Below are 23,939 nucleotides of genomic sequence, written 5' to 3' on the forward strand. Positions count from 1 at the left end.
CGGTATTATTAGAAAGTGAGACATGCATTTATCATACGCACGTTTTGCTTCATTAAATAAACGCAATTGTATAATCACAAGTCTTAAAGTAGTTCACCTCCAAAGTGAATCTATTTAGCAGGCTTGTTACTGTACCAGCAAAGCAGTTTACTGCTTACTATTAATTGTTGTGCTGGTTCTACAGCAGCAAAATTGTAAGTGCTTGGTCACAAAGAAAGCTGCTGTATCAGTTGAGAATTTACACCTTGAGAAATCAGCAAATCTCCAAAAGGTTTTGTGCATTGCAACACATGCTCTGTGTAAATAGTGTCACTGCATTTCTTTTAAATACAACTATCAATCCACCAATTTCTACCCATCTCTCTCTGATATGCTCCCTATATCTGACAAAACAGCTAAAATTCAGTCTTATGTAATATTTTAGCTCTTCCCTCTTTCCATGACTTATGCATTTAAATACATAATTATTTTATTTACTATTTTTTTTCTACAATATTTACAGTCTTACTTCCTGTCTTAGACGCGCACTAGCAGCAGTTTAGCCAGTCACGACACACTGGGCTAGCAAACCTATTTCTGAGGGCAGGGCTTCATAAAAGCAGGAAATTACCATCTAATTCTGCTAGATATGTAAGGCATCTTAGTACAATACACAATAGCTGTAGTTCTTTTCCAGTTAAATCCTGTGATGAGGTCTTCTATATAGAATTCTGAGATCACTCAAATCTGATACATTTTTAATGGTTATTTGTTTTTCCTTTGGGCTACTTATGTAATCAACATTTTTACTGCACGCAAACTCACTTGCTTATAGCATCATCACGGAAAGTCTCCTTCATTTCACCCAGAAAACAACAAAGAAAGTCCTCAGGTGAAAACATCAGTCAACTGAAAGTTTAATGGTGTTCTTGTTCTGAGAAGCAGCCGCCATATAAACCAGTATATATAAATCAGCCGCCAAACAAGAATGAAGACAAAAACAAACTCTCCTGAATATGACTGCATCAGTCTGTGTCTTTCTCTGCCTGAGGTGTGTGTTCACACTGTTTCACTTTGTTTTTTACCCCTCTCCTCTTATTTACTACAGGCAGCATTGTGTATTTGGGGATGATGGTAGGGGCCTTCTTCTGGGGCGGCATGGCTGACAAGGTGGGCAGACGGCAGTGTCTGCTGATGTGCATGTCCATGAATGGCTTCTTCGCCTTCCTGTCTTCTTTTGTGCAGGGCTATGGCTTCTTCCTGCTCTGTCGCATGATAGCTGGCTTCGGGTGAGTCTGTTTCCTGTACCACACAATCTGTGGTACATCTTCAAGATGTTAAATTAGTCAAGTCCAAAACGTAGATCTTGACAGAGACTTTAAGTTTTGTAATACAAAGAAGTATATAAATATGTGTAGACTACTGCTTAAATGTTTGGGGTGAGTAAGATTTTTGTTGAAATAAATGAATACTTTTATTCAGTAAGAATGCATTAAATTGATCAAAAGTGACAGTTAAGACATCATTTTTCAAAAGATTTCTATTTCTATCAACTTTGATCAGCAGAGACCCTAAAAGGTTGAACAATAGTGTGGGTGTAATATAAAATATATATTTATATAAAAGATAAAAGCTATTGATATAAAGAAGAGAAGTATAAAGATTTATTAAGGAAAATACTGGTTCCCCTTCAGGCTATGTCTACGTGCCTTAGACATGTGGAGGAAACCTTGGTTCTTGTCTCAGGGCCCGGTGCTGGGAGCTCCTTGTTTCTAGCATTGAAACACTTCCTTTCGGACCTAAGAGATCGCCATGTGTTGGTGCGCACCGGCAACACAGCGGTGGTCTCTTATATCAACCACCAGGGAGGTCTGCGTTCGTGCCCCCTTTATAGGTCGGTGCACCAGATCCTTGTGTGGTCCCAGGGCAACACTCCTCTCGCTGAGAGCAGTTCACATCCCTGGGCATCTCAATATGGGAGCAGACATCCTGTCAAGGCAGGGGCCGAGGCCCGGGGAATGGAGACTTCACCCTGAGGTGGTGAAGCAGATATGGAGAGTTTTTGTCCAGGTTTAGGGGGACCTGTTTGCAACTTGAGAGACATCGCACTGTCCCCTCTGGTTCTCTCTGACTCATGCCATGGTACAGACGTGGCCGAGGCTTCATCTGTATGCCTTTCCCCCGATCGTTCTGCTCCTGGGAGTTCTGGAGAGAGTGCGCCGGGACGGGGTCCGTCTACTACTAGTGGCCCTGTTCTGGCCGGGCCGAGTATGGTTCTCGGACCTTATTTCCCTCCTCGACGGCTCTCCATGGGAGATTCCTGTCAGGAGGGATCTCCTCTCACAGGCAGAGGGTACGATCTTTCACCCCAGCCCGGAGCTGTGGAAGCTGTGGGTGTGGCCTCTGATGGGGACATTCTCCAATCCAGAGATCCCTCCACGAGGAAACTGTATGACTTGAAGTGGAAGCTTTTCACTTTTTGTTGCGGAGACCGCCAGCTCGACCCAGTTGACTGCCCAATTGGTACAGTGCTGGAGTTCCTACAGGCCCGTTTCTCTGCAGGGTTGACCCACTCCACCGTGAAGGTCTACGTGGCGGCCATTGCGCCCTACCACGCCCCTCTCAGTGGCCAGTCAGTGGGCAGACACCCCCTGGTTACACGTTTCATCTGTGGTGCGCTGAGGCTGAGGCTGAGGCATCCGGCCAGAGAAGCTTATGTTAAGCGGTGGATCAGGATGCTATTCCATAGCCTTGAGTCCTCTGATCTCCCCTCGCATCTGGGGGTCAAGGCTCCCTCAACTAGAAGTGTGGTGGCCTCCAAGGCCTTTCTGGCAGGTGTGTCTATGCAAGACATCTGCAATGCTGTGTGCATGTAACCATGGTTCCCCAAGGAAATGAGACACTGCGTCTCAGTGCCATACTTCCGGCATCCCTGTGAACTTTATAGGTCGGTGCACCAGATCCTTGTGTGGTCCCAGGGCAACACTCCTCTCGCTGAGAGCAGTTCACATCCCTGGGCATCTCAATATGGGAGCAGACATCCTGTCAAGGCAGGGGCCGAGGCCCGGGGAATGGAGACTTCACCCTGAGGGGGGGAAGCAGATATAATCTCTGACTGTAATATTAATGCTTGCTTTAGCAAACACAACTAATAAATATAGCTGCAAGCAGCGATTCAAGCACTTAAGGCATTTAAGCACATAAGGAAAAATACATTACATATTATTTAGCAAGCCTGTAACCACCTAAATCAATTATTAAAAAAGCATTTTTGGCAAATCCAGGTGATTTACCATAGAAATATGACGTTTTTATAAAGTTTATGACTGTTATAGCGCCAGATGTGGTCCGATCTTCCTGAAATTTTGCATGCTTGTTTAGAATCACCTGTCGCATGTGGTTTTGTGAAGTTTTGAGTTTTTGTTTAGGTTTTATAGGCTTTTTGATATATTTGGACAGGCCCCTTTTCTAAAGGACCCCGTTAAAAAAGCTTCCCAAAGGGTAAATTTGAACATGTTTATGGTAATTATTGACCTAGAGAGTCCAGAGAATTGCACTGCGGTAGTTTTTTCCAGATTGAGCGAGAAACCTAGGACTAGTTCGCAAGAGTATGTTTTTCACATCTTCTCAATCATTTAAAAAACGGTTTGATTGCCAGCAGTGGTTCTAGAGGCAAAGTTGATCGGAACGAGGAGGTCTATCATACGATATGAATATCGCGTGTATGTGCAGAAAACCGCGCAATGTACAATCATTTACGCCCCAGTGGCTGATTTCTTTCAAATTTCTCACAGACCTTTGAGTCAAACAGGGCCACCGAGTTTCGTTCCGATCGGCCTCCGTTAACCTTGTCTAATAGGTGATCAAACTTCGTCGGCCAATGGCAGCCATGTTTTTTTTGAGATATGCAAATGTCCCCATAGACACTTGTGGCACTTTGGACCAAGACCGTGCACAGCGATTTTCATGTTGATAGGACAAATGGTTGCCTATTTATAGCATTTTTATGTTTTTCCCCTCTTATAGCGCCACCAAGTGGCCAATCTCCATGATTTTTTCCCTGTGACCTCAGCTAGAGCCCTTATATAAGTGTTCAAAGTTTGATATATCATTCCGTTCAGGAGTTATAGGCATTTTACTAAAAGTGGCCGTGCCCCCTTCAAACGTTTTTGAACGTGCGACGGTGAGTTGAAAGTTAAACTTTTTTTTGATAATTATTGATTTTCACTCTCCAGAGAATCTTTCTGCACTGGTTTGGTTCCGATCGGGCGAAAAACCTAGGACTAGTTCGCAAAAGTAGGTTTTTCAAAATATGCGAAATACCCGAAAATTTTGCCAGGCTCTCGATCAAAGCGTGTTTTTTGTCCGGCATGAGCCAAGGATTCCAACGACATAAGACACTTGAGCCTGCGATTGACGGTTTAGGAGTTATAAACGATTTCGTACTTTCAACTGCTGTAGCACCCCCGTCAGGCCGATTGGGGCGAGCCTTGGTCACGTTGTAGGCGGTGTGAGTACTACCATCCCTCCCAGTTTCAAGTCTCTACAACTTACGATTTGGTCTGCACAATCAGTTTTACATGGAAATCGCTCATCCGTGACCATTCTAACAATTACAATACGGTTTCAGCGCTACGCGCTTGAACCCCTAATAATTAATTAAATATAAATGGAAATGAGATTGAGCTGCATACTGTGCACTGTATGTACTATATGGGTAATTCATCCTGGCAATTTTAAAAGCTCTGTTGCCATTGATCACTTGGTTTGTACATCCACATACAAACTAAATGCAGTCCTTCCTACCAGTGGCGGCTCGTGGGTTTTAAAATAGAGGAGGCACACTAATTGTATTGGACTTGGATCCCTGCCGATTATTATTATTATTATTTGCTTAACCACTTTAAAATGGCTTTTTGGTTGCTTTTAGTCAGAAAACGTCAAGAAAACGACACACATACAGCAAGATAACATAATTCCACTTACCTGGCCTATCACTTGAAGCAAACATCCATCCCTTCTTAAAAGTCTGTGTTAAAAGAGAGCTGCCTGTTGTGCCATTTAATTAAGCCGACTGCTGTAGCCTATATCCAGCTTAGCCGTGTTTTCCCTTTTTTAAATTTGTATATATACTGTTTGAATGACAGCTTGTTAAATCTGTTGGCAATCAAATATTCAATATCGTTATACTCATAAGTAGGCTACTTGGTACATTATCAGCGCAGCGACAGACGTTCAAACTAATATCACGTAATTTACGTCTCTATGATGATTGGTAGATATCAGAAGGGAGGCTAGCCTCCCCTACTAGGTTTCTTTTCTCAACACTCCTCAGCGCTGTAAGTGAACACTCAATGCTGATTGGCTAATTTTATTTTTACCAACGGAGGCACGAGAGCTCAGCTCTCCCCTGGCCTCCCCCTACCCTTCTCTATCATTAACGGTTGTAATTACATCAGCAGATTCGGCAGCTTTCACGTTATGGTACTACAACTGTGAAATTACAAACAAAAAATACACATTCTGAGACATGAACTAAAATTAATTGCGAATTTTATTAACATTAAATCGTCCTCCTCCCATTTTCACCTCAAAATTATGGGGAAGCTGTGCCTCCCCTGCCTCCCCCGACGAGCCGCCACTGCTTCCTACTATAAAATTCTGAGAAGCTCTATTCCAAAATATAGTGAACTCCCTACTGTCCACTGTCTACTGCAGTAGCATGAAATAGCAAGAGTATTATGCGTGTATGCAATTATGAATTAAATTAACTTGCAGTGCATTCTGGGATTCTCTTCTTCATCAAGAAAATGAGGTGGCAAATTTAGGTTTCTTTTGGTGCCTATGATGCTTTAAATTACTGCATCTGAATGCAGCTTGCTAGGTTTTGGAACACAATAAAAAAATTTATGTCCTTACAATTGGAAATGTTTCAAGTCATTGCAACATTTACTTTTACACAGTTTGCGTGTGTGTGAGTGTGTCGTTTTATTAGCATTAAAGCTGACTGTGAGTAGAGCCACAGGCAAGCCACTGTACAAAACGGTAGGCCTGCTATAGCTGCTGACTCAGTCACCCGTTTCCTCAGTCAATTATGCACATAATCTATGTAATGAGATTTCCAATGACATGGGTGAAACATTAACCCTCTGGGCTTGCCTGCTGTTGCAATCACAGCTTCATAACTCTCACTTATACTGCAGTGTAGTGTTACCTTCATTATTTACCACAGGTCCTCACAGAGATGTGCTAATGAACACACACACACACACACACACACACACACACACACTGAATTCAGTATTTCATCATGCCGTATTCCTCTTTTTCAAAACTCTTTGATTTTTTTATGTACTATGTATTATATGACTTTTTCTTCATTTTAGGACATGTTATTTTTATATGTGACCCATTATGATTATTTAATTCAAGAAGTAGAAGAGTTTGTTTCTTTATCAGAACAGATTTGGAGAAATTTACCTTTACATCACTTGCTCACCAATGGATACTCTGCAGTGAATGGGTACCGTCAGAATGAGTTAAAACACCTGATAAAAGCATCACGTTAATTCACAATTAATCAGCACAACTTCAGTCCATCAGTTAATGTCTTGTTAAGGGTAATTAATGCACTGGAGTTGTGTGGATTACTTATGGATTATGCTATTTTGACAATTTGACTATTTTGACGGCACCCATTCACTGCAGAGGATCCATTGGTGAGCAAGTGATGTAATTGTAAATTTCTTCAAATCTGTTCCAATGAAGAAACAAACTCATCTACATTTTAAGCATTTTTTTTATTTTTGGGTGTACTATTCCTTTAATGGTCACTTTACATTACCATAAGTGAAAGACACTTGTGCCTTTCAAAAGGACATTTCCACTTTAATGATATTGTTAAGACCCTACACTGTTTTACAGCTCAGTGCATAAGACATTACTGGTAAAGAAGAAGATGCATATGGAGGAGAAGTAGAAAAGGAGCCACTTAAAATGAAATATAATGAGAAAAACACATTTTCAGCCTGGGATACTTTTATTGCGCTCTCTGAGTTCATGACAGTCTTAAAGCTGCTTTACGTGATTTCAGAAACCTGCCTGACACCACTTAAAATGAGAAATGCAGAATAGTTTTGGATGGTGTGTTGATGAGTCCTTATATATATATATATATATATGCACTTAAGAATATTATAACAGAACTGGGCAATCCTGTAGCTCAGTGTGTTCTCTGTTTCAGCTTTATTTCAATGAATGAAAAAATATTTTTAATTGTTTGTTTTTGTTAACAGTGTTTTAGATTTAGATTTTTTTATTTAGTTATTCCATACTATGTTGCTAACTCAAATCAGGACTGCATTATAAAAGGAAGCCCAACCTATTGCACATATTAATCCTGATGTTTTTCAGTTCCATCAACTGGAAAAGACACGCCACACTCATCTCTTATGTAATCAATCAATCAGCATTGGACAAAAGAAATGGACGTGTTCACTCAGACAATAATCACTGTGACATGCCAACAGTTACTGATAAATGTTTCTAGTTCAAATCCTACAGTCTTATGGCTTGAAGTGCTACCAGGCAGCCAAGCTCTTTGTCTGTGCTGGATCAATAACATGAAAAATTGTCTGATGTTTTCCTCAGGCTGGAGTTTCAGTATGGGCTCAGCTTATCAGTTCCACAGCTGGAGGGTGTTTGTGGTGGTGTGCGCCCTCCCCTGCGTCTGTGCCGTGGTGGCCTTAACGTTCATGCCAGAGAGCCCAAGGTTCTACTTGGAGGTAAGGAGTGTGTGAAATTAGGGGGAGAGATACAAAGAAAGTGTATAATTCATTATAGCTTTGGTTGAGTTTGAAATAACAGTAATTTACAAATAGAAAATGGGCAAAATCCATTTCAGATGCTTGTGGCTGCTTTCTTGTTAACTGCATGTTTCTAAAAACATCAGTTTATGACTTGAACATCTGAAGAAACAGCCTGACTTAAGGGAACACGACTCTCTTTGAAGCTAATGACGCGTGCTTGTCGTGACTCCCTACGCCCCTCTTTTAGGCCTGCCGTGGCAATAGAGGTGGGCGGCTGTCATCTAGCACTGCGGTTTCCACTTAATCCAGTTAATCTCTTAGAGATTTTTCTGCTCTATCCTTTCAGGTGGGGAAGCACGACGAGGCCTGGATGATCCTCAAGCAGATTCATGACACAAACATGCGAGCGCGTGGACAGCCCGAGAAAGTCTTCACCGTGAGTCGATTCCCTCACTGCGCTAACTTTAAGCTGCTTAGAGCACCAACCATGCATTAAAGTTGCTTAAATTCATACGATTGTCTCATCCTGCCCTGTATGTGGGCTTCACAGATGTTTCTGGTGTCATTTATTGAGCTGCTTGGTGAGGGTGATGAAGATCAAGCTGTCATCCAAATTGGACACTCTTATACCTCCCTAAGATATTCTCTCTCTTTTAAATACTGAATATACTGAAGTCCAACTTAAAAAATACACACATTTCATTGCATTACATAACAAAATATTCTGTAGAATAGCCCATATAGACTGCAGGCAAAAGTGGACCAAATCCGATTTGAGATCTTTTTCTTCAAACTTTTCACCAATTTACACTTGAATCTGACATGTAGAGAAAAAGAAAGATCTGAGTTATAAATCAGGATTGAGAACTATGGTTTACAGTGTGAACATAACTCTAGTAACTGGTGTCTCTTCTTGTAGGTGAACAGAATTAAGATCCCAAAGCAGATTGATGAGTTTGTCGAGATGCAGACCGAATCTGGCAACTTTTTCTCAAAAGTGATCTTCAGGATAAAGACTGAGCTTCATGGGGTGAGATTCATGATGTGTAACCTTTCAGAAATAATATAATCTATGTAATCATTAGCAAAAATTACTGAATACATTCAAATAAAAATGATTAAAACGCCCTTTTCTGTCCTTCCAGATTTGGTTAAACTTCTTGAAGTGTTTTAATTATCCAGTGAAAGACAGTACAGTCAAACTTGCTATTGTGTGGCTCACACTGTCATTTGGGTAAGATCTCTATCTGTTTGTCTGTCGTGCTGTCGTTCGGTCTGTCATTCTGTCTGTCTCTCTGTCTATCTGTCTTCTGTCGTTCTGTCTGTCTGTCTGTCTGTCTGTCGTTCTGTCTGTCTGTCTCTTCTGTCGTTCTATCTGTCTGTCTGTCTGTCTGTCATTCTGTCTGTCTTCTGTTGTTCTGTCTGTCTGTAGTTCTGTCTGTCTGTCTGTCGTTCTGTCTGTCATTCTGTCTGCCTTCTGTCGTTCTGTCTGTTGTTCTGTCTGTCTTTCTGTCTGTCACTCTGTCTGTCGTTTTGTTGCTCTGTCTGTCGTTCTATCTATTGTTCTTTCTTTCTTTCTTTCTTTCTTTCATATCATTAAAGAACTCAATACTTCTGCAGGTATTATGGTTTATCCGTGTGGTTCCCTGACGTCATCAAACATCTTCAGGCCGATGAATACGCCTCCAAAGTACAAAGGCATAACAATGAGCGCATTGAAGACTTCACCTTCAATTTCACCCTTGAGAACCAGATACACACTAATAGCTTATTTATCAATGACAGGTGACTTATTCAAACTGTAACAGTAATCTTCTTCTTATTGTACTAATTCTTATTCTGTGTGTGCATATTATCACATAAATAATTTTCTTTATCCGTTCCTCAGGTTCATAGGTATGAAATTCAAGTCTGTCACTTTCATCAATTCCACTTTTCAGAGCTGCTTTTTTGAGGATGTGACATCAGTTGGATCTTTCTTTCGAAACTGCACATTTATTGAGGCTGTCTTCTATAACACTGGTAAAACAGTCATTTATTTCTGAACACAAAACAGATCACTTTTTCACCATTTTACCACTTTGCTGCATGCCTGCGAATACTTAACTATCACTTTCTACTGTGGTTTAAATCTCGTTAATTTATTCATTCGACAGATATTGACGACTCCAAACTTATAAACACAGATGTCGTAAACAGCACATTTTACCACAACAAAACAGGCTGTCAAATGACATTTGAGGATGATTATAGTGCATACTGGGTCTACTTCGTCAATTTCTTGGGAACACTGGCTGTTCTGCCCGGTAACATCGTATCTGCACTTCTCGTGGACAAAATTGGCCGCTTGTCAATGTTAGGTGAGACAGATATTTCATTTTGTTGCAGGTTGTACCACTTTGCAGATATATTTGAGATTCATACTTTTTGTTATGTGTGAAAGAATAGTTTTGCTGTAAATATTCTGTGTTTTGTCAGGGTTTTCCATGATTCTGTCTGGTATCAGCTGCTTCTTCCTGTGGTTTGGCACCAGTGAGTCGATGATGATTGGGATGCTGTGCTTGTACAATGGGCTGAGTATTTCCGCCTGGAACTCCCTGGATGTTGTGACAGTAGAGCTGTACCCTACGGACAGAAGGTGGGTTTGTACTCATACATAATAAAATATGCTAACAGACATGCAACAAAGCTGTTTAATGATTCCAAAGCCCATTAAATATGAATGTAACGCCAACTTTTTACTTTTTTCTCTTCCATCCTCTCTCCCTCCACTTCTCTATTTCAGAGGAACTGGATTTGGCTTCTGTAATGCCTTGTGCAAGCTAGCCGCAGTGATGGGAAATCTGATTTTTGGATCTTTAGTGGGCATCACCAAAGCCATCCCCATTCTTCTGGCCTCCTCAGTGCTCGTAGGCGGAGGTCTGGTGGGATTGCGACTACCTGACACCAGGTCAAATGTCCTCATGTAACCCTTGTCGGAGGTCTGGAGAAACTTAAAAGGCTTGACTTAACCCTCATTCCTCATTGTTGTACACTGTGTACTTGTATTGTGTTCATAACAAGATACTTCTCAATTAGGCACCATCATATTTTGACAATCTTTAGACTTTCGTTGCAATAATAAAACTTCTGCACCTTTATACTGTACAGTGCATTTAACCAAGACCCTCATGTTTCCTTGTGACTTTGGCCCAGGAATGAATGTGAGCGTAAATATTAATGTCCCCTTATTAAGACTTGAGCAAAACAACCTATTAATGAGCAGTCCAAACCTGCTGCAAGTATGCAGAGAGGATGATCAGATACGCCGAAAGCTCAGCACAGCTGCATCACACCTGGCTGACTGAATACTGAGAATTACTAAAGAGATGAGAGACTGAGACCGGTCTACTGGTAAACAACTCTTTATTCAGTTATTAGTTTCCGGATTTGACTACACATAGTGAAAACATCATTCAGATATGGTATCATACATTTCTAATGAAAGAGAATATGGTTTTGTTATTGAATCACTTTGTTGATTCACTGAGTATTGAGTAAGTTGATGACGAGGTTAAATTTTTACAGTATTATTACTGTATTTTTTTTAAACAAGCAATCCTTTTGCATATGTACTCCAACCTCTGATGAAAAAGGCCACAACTGTGCACTCATGCTCAAAGTACATGTATAAAGTTCCTCCGGCCATATTTATAAAAAACTAAAAATCCCATTTTGTGCTCTGCAGATGTTTTGTTTATATGCAGTGGAGTATGTTTTGTTCATAAGCTTTTTATTGCAAGCCTATTTGATTTCATATACAACAGGCGTGTGTTATCTGACTTGTTCTGCCAATTTGTGATTTGTCTAACAGCGAATGGCCTTTTGAAACTGTGCCTCTCCTACATAAGATCATCATCACGTATGAACTTGAGGTGGCTGCTGTATTTGATATCATAGAGTGTGCATCTGCCAGGGTCACTCATGCAAACCATTTTACAATCTGACAGAATGGACTGATGAGAATCAGGCTGGCGATGTCCCGGAAAGCCTCTTTTATGTACAGTGTCAAAGACTCATCTTGTTGACATGACAGGTTTGTTGGTGCAGAGGGAATTTAGAGGGCCCGCCTCAACATATGGGGTCTGCAATCTGTGGAGAGGGGAAGAGAGATGTGTTTGATAACCACATGACACGCGATTCATTTACAAGTTTCATTTCCAGGCCAAGTGAAGAAAATTCTGTTTTGGTTTCTTCTCCAAAATGACTTAGATATTTCAATATAGATTTACATACACTACCATTTAAAAGTTTGGGGTTAAAATTTAAATTTAAGAAATTACAGGTAGTAATTTAAACATAAACACGACAGTAAAGACATAATGTTATAAAAGTTTTCTGTCTCAAATATATGCTGTCATTCTGAATTTACTGTTCATCAAAGGATCCTGGAAAAAAAGCGGTACTATTTTCAACATTGATATAAATAAGAAATATTTCTTGAGCACCAAATCGCCATATTAGAATGATTTTTGATAGATCATATCACACTGGAAATTCTTCTTTGGAAACACATGTTACATTTTATGGTTTAGCTTTTACAATCAGTGCCAAATACAGTTCTCTGAACAACATAAATCAACAGTGTTACTATTATCTAGCTTTTGCTGTTTTGAGAATAAGAAATTCCAGTTAAAAAGATTAGAACCTTATATAGGACCATTGATGTTTTTCATTTGATTTGGCTTCCAACTAACCAAAGAGGCTTAAGGCTGTCTCACTCTCAGCAAAGCTATGCAGTTTCTTCAAGGCGTTATTTATAAATGAGATTATAAATGATCAGTGCTGTACAGTACTTGATCTAAGCCTGTCTTCATCTGAAAACCTCTTTTTTTAATTTATGCATATAGTTTAGTGTTAACATGCAGTCTGAAATGATGTGTGTGTGCTTGTGAACAGTACAAACTGTGTATATATCTGTGTATGGGTAAATGGTAAATGTATGCTTATCCATGTATATTTTGTACATTTACAGTAATCGACTCGCGTGCTGAATGCTGTGTGTAAACATTTTTCTGCAGTGGATGAATCTGTAGTGTATGTACACCGCTGAAAGTGTTTACTGTTCATCTGTCATTGCAGCACCGTTCCTAAGAGCCAGCCATCCTGAGACATCACTGAACAAAACTGCATGTATTAAACTTTTAGGGTCTGTGCTCAGCTCTCCAGAGAATGTCGCACTGTTGTGTGTTTTATGGCAGAAAAATACCGAAGAATAAAGCTATCATATTTTGTGAAGGTGATAAAGATGTGTTGAAACGTGTCTGTACCTAATATGAAACAAAGCTGATTAGAAGAAAAATGCACAGACTGGACTTACTCATTTGTGCAATACATAGGTTAAATTGACTGAAAATGTGGTGTGTCAATATCAAACACATTTTAAGTATTTATAAAGGCTTGCCAGATTTTAACTTGACATAACAGACCTCTAAAACAAGTTTTATTTGATGAGGCTGATATTCAGAGGTGGAGTAAATGCCCGTGTTTATGTTATGCCCATATTTCAAATAAAAAATGTTAATTAAAATCAAGTCAACATAAACACACTTTCAGCACAACAGACACTCTTTGCTTCCCACACAGCTCTTCCACAGAGATACAAATATTTGAACAGGTAAAACATGAAGATTATAAATTATATAAAAAATGTATAAAACAAATAGCAAATATACGAACAGGTGTATTTTTAATGTATTAAAATATATTTACAAAATTACCTATATAGGCTACATACTTATTAGCTTACTTAGGTTATATAGGCCTGTTCATAGCTTTTCAAATGTATGAACCTGAAGGCCTAGATGCTGCAGTAGCTACGCTAAATATAACTCATAAAAGGAATTGGAAATACATGGCTAGAGGTTGCCTCGTTTGAGATAAACACTAAAACAGAGATGACAATTACATTTAATATAAAAAAAAATGACTTCAATGGCTAAATTTCGGCCATAACTAATTTTCGTGTATTTTTTTCTCTACACAGTGTTGATATGAAATGACAGACTTGGATGACAGCTTAAGATGAATGCAACGTATAGCCTATATTAAGTAATAGGCTACAACTACCTATCTTAAAAACCAAAATATTTATGAGCTTATGAGTTGAAGAGGCTCATCTGCCCAGAACAACATCTTATTTTAACACGGAGTGATTTAACACAGAGGACACCTGATATCACACATAAAGATCACTGAGAAATGTAACACTACTTGCATAGACGATTTGTCAACAATGAGGGCAAATTTCCCCAACTTTAACCCCATTTTATGATCTGCATTGGTTTTTAAGTGTAGTACAACACTGACATCTGCAGGAGGTGTGTTACCTGCACCTAATTCATGACACTTTTAGTTTTACTCTAAAATGAGAAACCATTCTCTCACATTTGACCTTTTCTTGGAAACGTGTATTTAGTAAAATATGGGATCTATGAAATATGATACCAGTCAAATACATTGTATTGGGCGAGATCTTATGGATAAGTATGGGAAATGGTGAAATGGTAAATTCATGAATTTCTATCTTGTTATAATAAATGTTATCTTGATTTAAATACATTTTGATTACTTGCTTTGTTTTCTAACCACTAGACTTATTAATTGATTGTTCCTTTTATTGATTGTGCATTCATTTACATTTTAATTTAGTATTTCAGAAGTCACACACTTTTGAAGACTTAAAGGGATAGTTCACCCAAAAATGAAAATTCTGTTATCATTTACTCACCCTCATGTTGTTCCAAACCTGTATGAGTTGCTTTCTTATGTCGAACATAAAAGAAGATATTTTGAAGATTGCTGGTAATGAAACAGTTGGTGGTTGCCGTTGACTTCCATAGTATTTGTTTTCCTACTATGGAAGTCAATGGCAACCACCAACTGTTTGATTATCAGCAATCTTCAAAATATCTTCTTTTATGTTCGACATAAGAAAGCAACTCATACAGGTTTGGAACAACATGAGGGTGAGTAAATGATGACAGAATTTTCATTTTTGGGTGAACTATCTCTTTAAGTCACACTGTGAAATGTCTGCATGCCATTGCATTAGTTACACCCGCACAAAAATACTTGCGCTTTTCATCAGAACTAGCTTTTCTTTTCTTTTTTTGTTTTTGTAAGTAGGCTACTTTTAATCAGGTCCCAATGTGATTTTCATATGTCAGTTCACTTGAAGTTCACACAGGTGTTAGAATAACAACAGGTGTTTATATTGTTTAATAATTCAAAACCTAAAATACATTTTATTTAGGCTATTTATTTATAATTTGTGGTTTAATTTGTGTTGTTTTATAGGCTAATACAACGTCATTCAAAATTTAACACACTTAAAAAATAAAACGTTAAAGTCTTAAAAACGTATAAATTAATATTTGTTTTTCCTCAAGTCAAGATTATTATCTAATAACAGAATCGCCCTGACTACATTAGTTTACACAACAAAGCAAAAGCATGTTTTAAGGGTGAGATCAGGGGCAAGTTCAAGCTCAAACCGGTGTGCACCGTTTTGCTACGGTTTCCGGTTTGAACGACATGTTTCCTGGAAACGGTGTGCAACGGGTTGGAGATGTGTTTTCTCTTGTTTGGTGGGTGTGTCAAACATGTCAGCCCAATCAACAGCAACATGTATATAAACCACGCGGTATTAAAGAGACAGCTGGCACACTGTAATTAACATCTAAATAAATTCACAAGAGCAAGTATATTGTTTGCACATGTTTATTTACATTAAAGGCAAAATAACTGAAATAATAAGGGCACAAGTATAGATCTGGAACTTCTTTAAGTCTGTCTAAATATCATTTAGTAATTGCAATGTCTTCTGGTCCATATCCTTTCTTAGGAAGGTGTGCTAAATACTGATTAATGTAACATAAATATACTATATGTATATATTTTGCTATTGCATTATGGAGTGACACTTTCATAAACTTTTCTATACTCCTCTGATTATATAATGGTAAATATTACAATATCATAGCACAACAACAGTGATCAGCAATAATGATAAGCCTAATACTCACAATAAAAATAATAAGGTCATATATTTCATAAACTTTTCTATACCCCTCTGATTATATAATGGTAAACATTACAATATCATAGCACAACAACAGTGATCAGCAATAATGATAAGCCTAATACTCACAATAAAAATAATATGGTCATATAGATCATAACACAGTCTTGGAGGTAAGAAGTGGATTATCCTTCACCTGAAATGTTTGTCTTTCATCCTGAAATGCGAGGCAAATGTTGGATCACAATAATTAGGAACCACAGTTTCCACAAATCCCTTCACTCGATTGGGATGTTCTCTTTTATTCTGGAGGACAAGGGCAGTGACTGTAACATCGAGTGTATTTTGCAGTATTAAACACGTATTTATACCGATTTCATCAGGCTCCGAAAATTCTTCAAAAAGAACACAAAGAATGGTCAGCTGCCATAGTTGCAACTCTTGCGTCATCAGAACAGGGTGTTCAACGCACCACCGTTTCCGTTTAAAAAAACGTTTTGCACCGTTTTTGTCGTGGGGCTGAACGCAGCCCAGGTAAAAATAGGAGAAGCTACTCACTGCAGAGTAAATGGGTGGAGCTTACGTCTCGCTCCTCCTTGCTAGACGTCCAGCGAGGAGGAGCAAATGTAATTTGTGCCTAATGATTGGAGCTAGAATATCCAACCACACCCTAACCATATCCACAACTCTCCCTACACCCCATCAGATGTCCAGAGAGGTGGGGCTGGAAGTCATTTGACTCTGCAGTGAGTACCACTTGAAAAATAGGCCTACTCTAATGCTTTGTCCAAATACCCACACTTGCGGTCTTGGCCACTTGAGAGCGTGTGCGTGCTACAGGAAGTAAGTGTGCAAGTCTGTCCCATGTCTTCAAAATGCCAAAGTGCAGTGCCCTTAATGGATACTAAATCCACACTATCTCGAATACCGCTCCAGAGCGCTATTCAAGGCTAAGTGTATCCCATCATGGGCATAGAGGAGAAACAATAATGTACAGTATGTGGAAAATAATGTTTTTTTTACTTTAAACCGCATAAACACATTTCATTACACCAAATACACAAAATAATGTTCTTTTTAGCAGCATCATATGACCCCTTTAATATAATAATTAGATATTACAAATAATTTGGTAGAAAAGCAGTGTTTTTACTTTTATTGGTGCAAAGATGAGTTGTGGTGATATTTATTTTGTACAACATTTGCAACTGCTTTTTATCATTTAATTAGAAGCACCACAAATTAAAATTATGTCATGTTATAGGGACTACTGAACAGACATTTAGAAGTTGATATTAAAATGCAAAGTATTTCAAATTAAAATTAAAATAAAGCTGTGTAAACACTTGCATTTTTACAACACTATAAGTGTGTCCCATCAGGTAATGAAAAGTTCGACACACACTTGTGGTCTTCACACCCACTTGAAGACTTCGGCCAAATACAGGAAATACGTCATTTAAGTAATCAAGTGGTAAAGTGCAAAGACTGCAAGTGTGGGTATTTGGACAAAGCCACACTTATGGTCTACATCCTCACTTGAACACTTGGGCCAAATACAGGAAATACGTCATATAAGTGGTCAAGTGGTCAAGTGCAAAGACCACAAGTGTGTGTATTTGGACAAGGCATAACTTTATGGAAGCCCGTTAGGGCCAAAACGTGTGGTACTAACGCGTTAACAAATGTGTAATTAACATTTTGTGTAATTATATTGTAATTGTGAAATTGGTCATGACTTTCAGGGGTTGAACAGTTATAATTTAAAATACTTGAATACTAGTTGTGCTATAACTATTATATTTAGTTGTAGCCTACTTATGTCTGAAAAAAACATTAAATTAAAATTCATAAAAAAACACCAGTAGATGGTGGGTGCTAAAGCTCAATGCCAGCACAAAATGACGCGTTAACGTGTAAAGGCTGATTTATACTTCTGCGTTGGACCTACGCCATAGCCTTTACGCCGTAGGCTATGGTCAGTTTTCATTTCACTTCATTTCATAAGCTACGGCGTAGGTCCGACGCAGAAGTATAAATCAGCCTTTATTTCGTGTTAACGCGCAAACGCGTGTTAACGCGTTAGTACCACACGTTTTGGCCCTAACGGCCTTCCATATAACTGCACCATCAGTGTGTGCCGCGGGTGAGATCAGGGTGGCGTCACGCGCCAGCAGGTGGAGCCGCGGCATTCAGTGTCAGCTGAGCTTCAGCGCGACCTCACAGGAGCTATCATCAGGTTGACAGGCAAAGGAAGAGCCGCAGTAACCGAAAGCGCTTCAATGCAAATGGGAAAGCCGTTTTACTCGGAACCAAGGCTATGACAACAGGAGCAAATTTTGTTTTGCTCGCTTGAGAAAAAAGTCTGTAGTAAGTGTAAGAAAGTTCATGGTGGAGGCTCAGCAGAGTTTCAGAGGAAGCAGGATGTACCATGAAGACGGCGCAAACTCTCTCAGACCACGATATGGATGTGAGTAGAGCCACTTCACTTCATGTCAGTTATGAAACTACTCTTTAAATATGAAACTAAATGAGTGTTAATTGAATTTGAATGCACTGTAGTGCCCTGGACAGTTGGTCAGCAAGAGTAACGTTAGCTGCCACAGTAATCTGACATCTATGATCAGTGGAGTGGGTGGTTAGTTTGGTGTGCACAGACATGTACATGCATAATATTGAGGAAATGTATATATTTCCTCAATAGTATGAATATACATGTACATTTTATATATAAATATGCAATATTTAGAAGCACATTATGATGATGCTGATTTGCTTTACAAATGAGTTCAATATGAGCTCATGTATTCAGGTAGATTTTGAATAATATTTTTGACTTGAGTAAAGCCAGTTAACTTTTAGGTTATCTAAACAAGCAGTTAATATTGCTGATTTATCAGCCTATCACTAGTTTTATTTAACATTATTATAAAAACAATCAAGGTGTTATAACTGCAAGGGAGTCATTTAAGGCTATTTCAGTTCATATCAAGATTAATGACTGAACTGACTGACTTGTCCAGTAAGATATAAAGTAGAAATGTGTGAAAATTGTAAAAAAAAAAAAAAAAATCAGTCAAGAAGGTAATAGATCTGATGATTATTAGAGTTTGAGTTTCTGTCAAACCCACTTCCCATTTTTTAATCTAGAAGGTGATGTGCTAATGATTACTTCTATGAGACATTGCACAATGAGCCATTACAATGTCTTCTGGGCCTTACAGATAAGCTATGTATTATTAACTATTTTGTCTATCCAGCGCTAGATCCCTGAACTTTCTCTGCCATGTCCTTATATTATGTTGTCTTAGAAAGGTGTTTGTGTATCCTTGGCATTCGATCTCATGCTGTGGCCTGAGCAAAGAGAAGCTCCATGAGCGTTTTCTCCAGTTAAACATTACCTCTGCCCTTTGTAAAAGCACCTGACAGTCTGTACAGTCCAGATATTTGAGGAATTCTATTTAAGGAGTTTATCTGTGCAGGCTTTATTAAACACACAAATTGCACCATGCTGGTAGACATGGTGTTTAACTGTGTGTACATCTAGAATGATGAACAATGTTTAATATATTGTTTGCATAGCAGCAGACATTTGATTCTGGCATAAACTTCTAGTTGGTTGTGTATCAGAACCTGTTAGTTAAGTCTACCATATCAAATCAAGGTTGAGAGATGAACTAGCTAACTAACTTTTTGTCGGCTCATTATATGAAGTTTACTTAACTCTCTGTCAACACTGGCACAGAGATCACATTCCAGCTAAACTGCTGACAATGCCACTGGTTTCATGTTGCTGATTTAATTGATTAATTCATTTTAATGAATTAATTATAATAATTATTATATTATATTATAATTAATTAATTTTAATATATGAATTAATTTTATATAGGGTGTTTACATGAGCCTTTTTGTTATTTATTGCCTTTGTTATTCTAAAACATATTTTTTGCTTTTTGGAATTGGAACAATTTTCATGCTTCACATATTGAATTAAAATTTCCTCATAATTTTCTCACCCCCATATCATCCAAGATGTTCATGTCTTTCTTCTTCAGTCGAAAAGAAATTAAGATTTTTGAGGAAAACATTCCAGGGTTTTTCTCTATATAGTGGACTTCAGTGGGGTTCACTGGGTGGAAGGTCCAACTTGCAGCTTCAGTGCAGCATCAAAGAGTTCTACACGATCCCAGACGAGGAAGAAGGGTCTTATCTAGTGAAACGATCTGTCATTTTCCAAAAAAAAAATACAATTTATATACTTTTTAACCTCAAACGCTCGTCTTGTCGAATTCTGCGTGAACTCTGTGCATTCCGGTTCATGCCAGTTAGGGTATATCGAAAAACTCCCATCTCATTTTCTCCTCCAACTTCAAAATCGTTCTAAATCGTCCTATATCACCGTTTTACTGTTTTTTGTAAAGTTCTTTGCACGTTCACTTTGTAAACACTGGGTCGGTACTTCTGCAGCGATGTAGGACGATTTTGAAGCTGGAGGAGAAAATGAGATGGGAGTTTTTGGACCTACCCTAACTGTTTCGAATGGGACTGCACAGAGTACGCATGCGCATTGCAGAGCTACACAAGACAAGCGTTTGAGGTTAAAAAGTATATAATTTGTATTCTTTTTTTAGAAAATGACTGATCGTTTCACTAGATAAGACCCTTCCTTGAACACTTTGAAGCTGCAAGTTGGACCTTCCACCCAGTGAACCCCACTGAAGTCCACTATATAGAGAAAAACCCTGGAATGTTTTCCTCAAAAACCTTAATTTCTTTTCGACTGAAGAAGAAAGACATGAACCTCTTGGATGACATGGGGGTGAGTAAATTATGAGGAAATTTGAATTCAGAAGTGAACTAATCCTTTAACTCCAAAAGCTAGTACAACTATACCCTGTGTCTTAAGCTGTTTGCTTAAAGATACCCCAAAAAAGTTGGACCAAAGTCTGCATCACAGTGGACTCTTATTTTAAGATAGAATTAATCTTGAAAGTAAGCATACAGGAAATGACATCATATCGTGCAAGGAGGACTGAAATGCCCTACACTGCATCTCATTGTCATATGAGGAATCTGTGGCCCATATTGATATGAGAGATTGTATGGCCACAGTTTACAAACAGACGTTCCCCCCACAACTGCTATAAGTGTGGTGCGGTTGCAGACACAGTTTACATTACCGTTCTCTTATGCTCACCAAGGCTGCATTTATTTAATCAAAAATACAATAAAAACTGTAATATTGTGAAATATTATTACAATGTAAAATAACTTCTTTTTTTAATTGTAATATTTTTAAATATAATTTATTTCTGTTGTGGCAAAGCTGAATTTTCAGCAGCCATTACTCCAATCTTCGTTGTCACATGATCCTTCAAAAATCAAGAAACATTTCTTATTATCAGTGTAAAAGTCTTTACTGTCACAATTTAATGCATCCCTGTTGAATAAAAGAACCCAATCTTTTGTTACTGAAATGTGCCTCTGTTACTAATGTTGCTACATCAGATCTTAGTCGACAAGCTAAATCTACCCATTGATGTTTCCTCAAATGGCTGTTGCACTTCAGACTGCTGATGAGTCTTTCCTTGTTTATAATATTTTAAATCCAGAGCCACTTTGTGAGAACCCACTTTTGTTGCCATGTTTTTAAAATATCGAGTTTATTGTCTGTGGGACAGATTGATGTGATAAGGCTGACCTACGTAATGAAACCCCACAGAGGTTAACTGGCAAGCCTGAGCCTGTGCGTCAGGGTGAGAAATTTGCAGTGCTGTTTGTCATTACAGAATTGAATCTCATTTACTCGAACAAAGACCAGCATGGGATTGTGGGTCAGCAAGCTTAATTATTACTAGATGAGTGAGGATCGTGAAAACACTTGGTAGTTGGACACAGTCTTGTGCTCTGTCTGATTTTATCACATGTAAAAATGAGCTTCTGATTTCGTGTCAGAGCATCACACGTTCTCTTTAGGTTTCTTTTCAACTGCACTCGTTTTTGTTGTCAAGCTGCTGCCTTTTTCTTGTGAGAGTGGATGTGACCTACTTCACCAAGAGTTATAATAAGTGTCATATTTTACTGTTTTAATGATGTTTCAACTGGGCTCCACCAGGCTGTGGAGAAGATGCACTGTATATTTCAGTCAAGGGATGGGCGATTGTATAATCAAATAACTTATTAAACCAAGTGACGTGAGTGCCGCTACATCTGCTAGTAGACTGTTCTCAAAACCAATTACGAGCTCTGTGGTAAACACTACAGGTTGTGAACTTTTGTGCTGCTTTCATAGATGGTGTTTTGATGGTGAGATGTGGTTGGCAGTTGATCTATAAGCATGTCATGTTGATGTGTTACATCACAGCATGTTGATCATCTTGCACAACATCAGCTTTGCACAGCTTCACTAATTAGATTTTTTTTTCAGTGTAAATTCACAATAGAAACACATTCAAAATCCAGTCCTGGTTTTACCTAGGACAGAATATGATTGTGCTGGTTGCATCATGTGATTGGTGAGTGTTTTTACAGTAAGTGGCAACAGCAGCTCCATGCCATTAAAATAAATGATTAAATAACAAGATAAAGTAAATGTCTAAAAAAAATAATGATGCCCTTAAAACACTGAGCTTCAGTCACATTTAAAAATGTTTAAATATTTCTGCATTGAACAAAATCAAACTGATTGACATTTATAAAAAAAAATGTAGCAGAAATACACTTTAATGCAAAACACTTTACAAATATAGGGGAGAGCGGGGCACAAAGTAACACTTTTTGACTTTCTCAGTTTGTGTAAATCCACATGGGGTTCAGAGTATAATTTTTTTATCCACAGTAATTTCACACTTGTCTAGCACAAATATGTCACTTTGTTTCATGATTACAGTGTATACGGTTTTCTTTATTTACTCTCAAAAAATGGAAGTGAAATGTGACAACATGCCCCGTAGGTGGGGTACATTGTAACATCTGAGGGGCACGTTGTAACATGACCATATAACAGCTTAAAATGTTATCTGATTGAATAAAAAAAATACACAAGACAAACTAAAATATTTTGTCAATAAAATAAAATAATTATTTATTTAAAATAAAATAATGGCGTTTTTTAAGAATTAAAAATAATCTGATTTTGGAGTTTGACAATGAACACATTGCAACCATGCTTGGGACGGCCCACATAAACGAGCTAAAATGCTTTACATGTCTTGAAATAATAATTTCTTAACATTAAAGAAACTATGTGATTAAATAATGATATGAAACATCTATCATGTGTCTCTTTTTTGCAAACCATTTAGTTGCAGCTGAATACCACGAACAAAAAATCAACAGGCTACATAAAAACTGGACTTTTTAAGAGCTGTTTGTGTGCAAAATAGAACTGAATGATTCTGGATAAATTTAGTTTTTTTTCTTTTTCTTTTTCTTTTTTCTTCCCCAATAGAAGTTGTGGTTCTCTCATGATTCTGAAGAAAAAAACATTAGACAACTAAACAAAATCACTTGTCATTTATGAATGAATGATTAAATGACTCACTCAAGATGTACCTGTTTCATTACTGGATGAATCAACATTCTTGAACAAATCTTTTGCATGATTCAAAGACAAATACATTTTAGCCACTTTTCGTCACCTACTGGCTTAACAATGTAATCGATAAATCTTCATTTGAAGTGTCAAATTACTTTCAAAAGGTGATTTACTCTATTTTAATCGCTACCGTACACATCAGAGTTTATATCTGAACTATAAACTTTTATCCCAGTACTTCTGTGATTTGAATGTTTGTAACAGAAATCTAGCGTAGCGTTAGTTCTGGCAGGTCACGTTAGTCAATCTCGCATCAGCTGACTCTCAGCTGATCCCCATCAACCTATGGGAATACGACACCTATCTAAGCATTCATATATAAGGTCCCTCAGTATTATCAGCAGTTTTCGCATTGCTCAATAGCTAATTACCCTTCTCCATCCCCAACTCCTCCTCTGTCAGTCAGGATTCAGCCTTCTGATTCTCCTTTGAATCAGACTAATTCTAAAATGTGTACATAACATTATTGAACTTTAACGATATCTGCAAT

General features: G+C 38.2%; 2 protein-coding genes across 2 annotated transcripts in view; both read left to right on the plus strand.

Moving 5' to 3' along the window:
* LOC107561616 (synaptic vesicle glycoprotein 2C-like) overlaps positions 1 to 12,125 on the plus strand; it is a 28,944-nt gene extending 16,819 nt beyond the window's left edge. The window contains exons 4-14 of the mRNA XM_016246090.1: positions 1,092 to 1,268; positions 7,393 to 7,493; positions 7,630 to 7,763; positions 8,134 to 8,223; positions 8,707 to 8,817; positions 8,933 to 9,021; positions 9,408 to 9,572; positions 9,676 to 9,809; positions 9,944 to 10,147; positions 10,266 to 10,425; positions 10,573 to 12,125. Coding sequence (XP_016101576.1) covers positions 1,092 to 1,268; positions 7,393 to 7,493; positions 7,630 to 7,763; positions 8,134 to 8,223; positions 8,707 to 8,817; positions 8,933 to 9,021; positions 9,408 to 9,572; positions 9,676 to 9,809; positions 9,944 to 10,147; positions 10,266 to 10,425; positions 10,573 to 10,756 — 1,549 coding nt within the window. The 3' untranslated portion in view covers positions 10,757 to 12,125. The remainder of the gene's footprint in view (positions 1 to 1,091; positions 1,269 to 7,392; positions 7,494 to 7,629; positions 7,764 to 8,133; positions 8,224 to 8,706; positions 8,818 to 8,932; positions 9,022 to 9,407; positions 9,573 to 9,675; positions 9,810 to 9,943; positions 10,148 to 10,265; positions 10,426 to 10,572) is intronic.
* A 5,855-nt stretch (positions 12,126 to 17,980) lies between these two features.
* LOC107561620 (ras GTPase-activating-like protein IQGAP1) overlaps positions 17,981 to 23,939 on the plus strand; it is a 71,089-nt gene continuing 65,130 nt past the window's right edge. Inside the window, exon 1 of the mRNA XM_016246093.1 lies at positions 17,981 to 18,319. Coding sequence (XP_016101579.1) covers positions 18,238 to 18,319 — 82 coding nt within the window. The 5' untranslated portion in view covers positions 17,981 to 18,237. The remainder of the gene's footprint in view (positions 18,320 to 23,939) is intronic.

The sequence above is a fragment of the Sinocyclocheilus grahami genome, unplaced genomic scaffold (assembly GCF_001515645.1).
Source record: "Sinocyclocheilus grahami isolate Dianchi unplaced genomic scaffold, SAMN03320097.WGS_v1.1 scaffold784.1, whole genome shotgun sequence".
Lineage (NCBI taxonomy): Eukaryota > Metazoa > Chordata > Actinopteri > Cypriniformes > Cyprinidae > Sinocyclocheilus > Sinocyclocheilus grahami.